Below are 799 nucleotides of genomic sequence, written 5' to 3' on the forward strand. Positions count from 1 at the left end.
GTGTGTGTGTGTGTGGGGTGTATGTACAGCTGGATAGCTCTATCGGAGTCGCCGCATGCACCGCCAGTGTCTCTGCGGCCGTTTATAGAGGGGCTGCAGCAGACAACAGCAGCAGCAGCAGCAGGAACAGCAGCAGCAGCAGCAGCAGGAGCAGCAGCAGCAGCAGCAGCAGCAGAGAAGAAAGGAAAGAAGCAGCAAAAGGTGTCTCCTGTTGTCTTTGTTATTTCTGCTTCTCCTTCTATCGATGCTTCTCTGCTGTCTCCTTTTGTTGCTGCTGAGGATACCCCACACAGCAGCAGCAGCAGCAGCAGCAGCAGCAGCAGCAACCAGCAGCAGCAGCAGCAGCAGCAGCAGCAGCAGGTGTTTTGTGTATCGATGAGCTCCTCCTCTGTGTCTGCTGCTATCCGCTGCGACCGGCTGCTGCACGAGCTGGGGCGTGCTGCTCTCCGCAGCAGCAGCAGCAGCAGCAGCAGCAGCAGCAGCAGCAAGCAGCAGCAGCAGAAGAAGCAGCAGAGCTGAGGTGTGTATTTAATATACTCCTCGAATAGCAACACAATAAAAAACAAAAATAAAACAAAAAAAACAAAACAATCTCTGTCTCCTTTTGTCTCTTTTTTTCTGTCTCCTTTTGTCTCTTTCTGTCTCCTTTTGTCTCTTTTTTTTCTGTCTCCTTTTGTCTCTCTTTTCTGTTTCCTTTTGTCTCTGTTCGTCTCCTCCTGTTTGTCTCCTCTGACAGCTGCAGTGTATGCGCAGCTGCGGTTTGGGGTGTATAGGCAGCTCGGGTGTATATGCAGCTGGC

The 799-nt window shown here is 51.7% G+C and overlaps 1 protein-coding gene across 1 annotated transcript in view; it reads left to right on the forward strand.

Moving 5' to 3' along the window:
* Positions 1–519, forward strand: part of EMH_0023380 (uncharacterized protein) — a gene marked incomplete at both ends in the record, with an annotated part of 2390 nt that extends 1871 nt beyond the window's left edge. Inside the window, one exon of the mRNA XM_013502124.1 lies at positions 30–519. Coding sequence (XP_013357578.1) covers positions 30–519 — 490 coding nt within the window. The remainder of the gene's footprint in view (positions 1–29) is intronic.
* Positions 520–799: the final 280 nt, after the last annotated feature.

This window comes from Eimeria mitis, genomic scaffold, assembly GCF_000499745.2.
Source record: "Eimeria mitis Houghton genomic scaffold, Emh_scaff835, whole genome shotgun sequence".
NCBI classification, from domain to species: Eukaryota; Apicomplexa; class Conoidasida; order Eucoccidiorida; family Eimeriidae; genus Eimeria; species Eimeria mitis.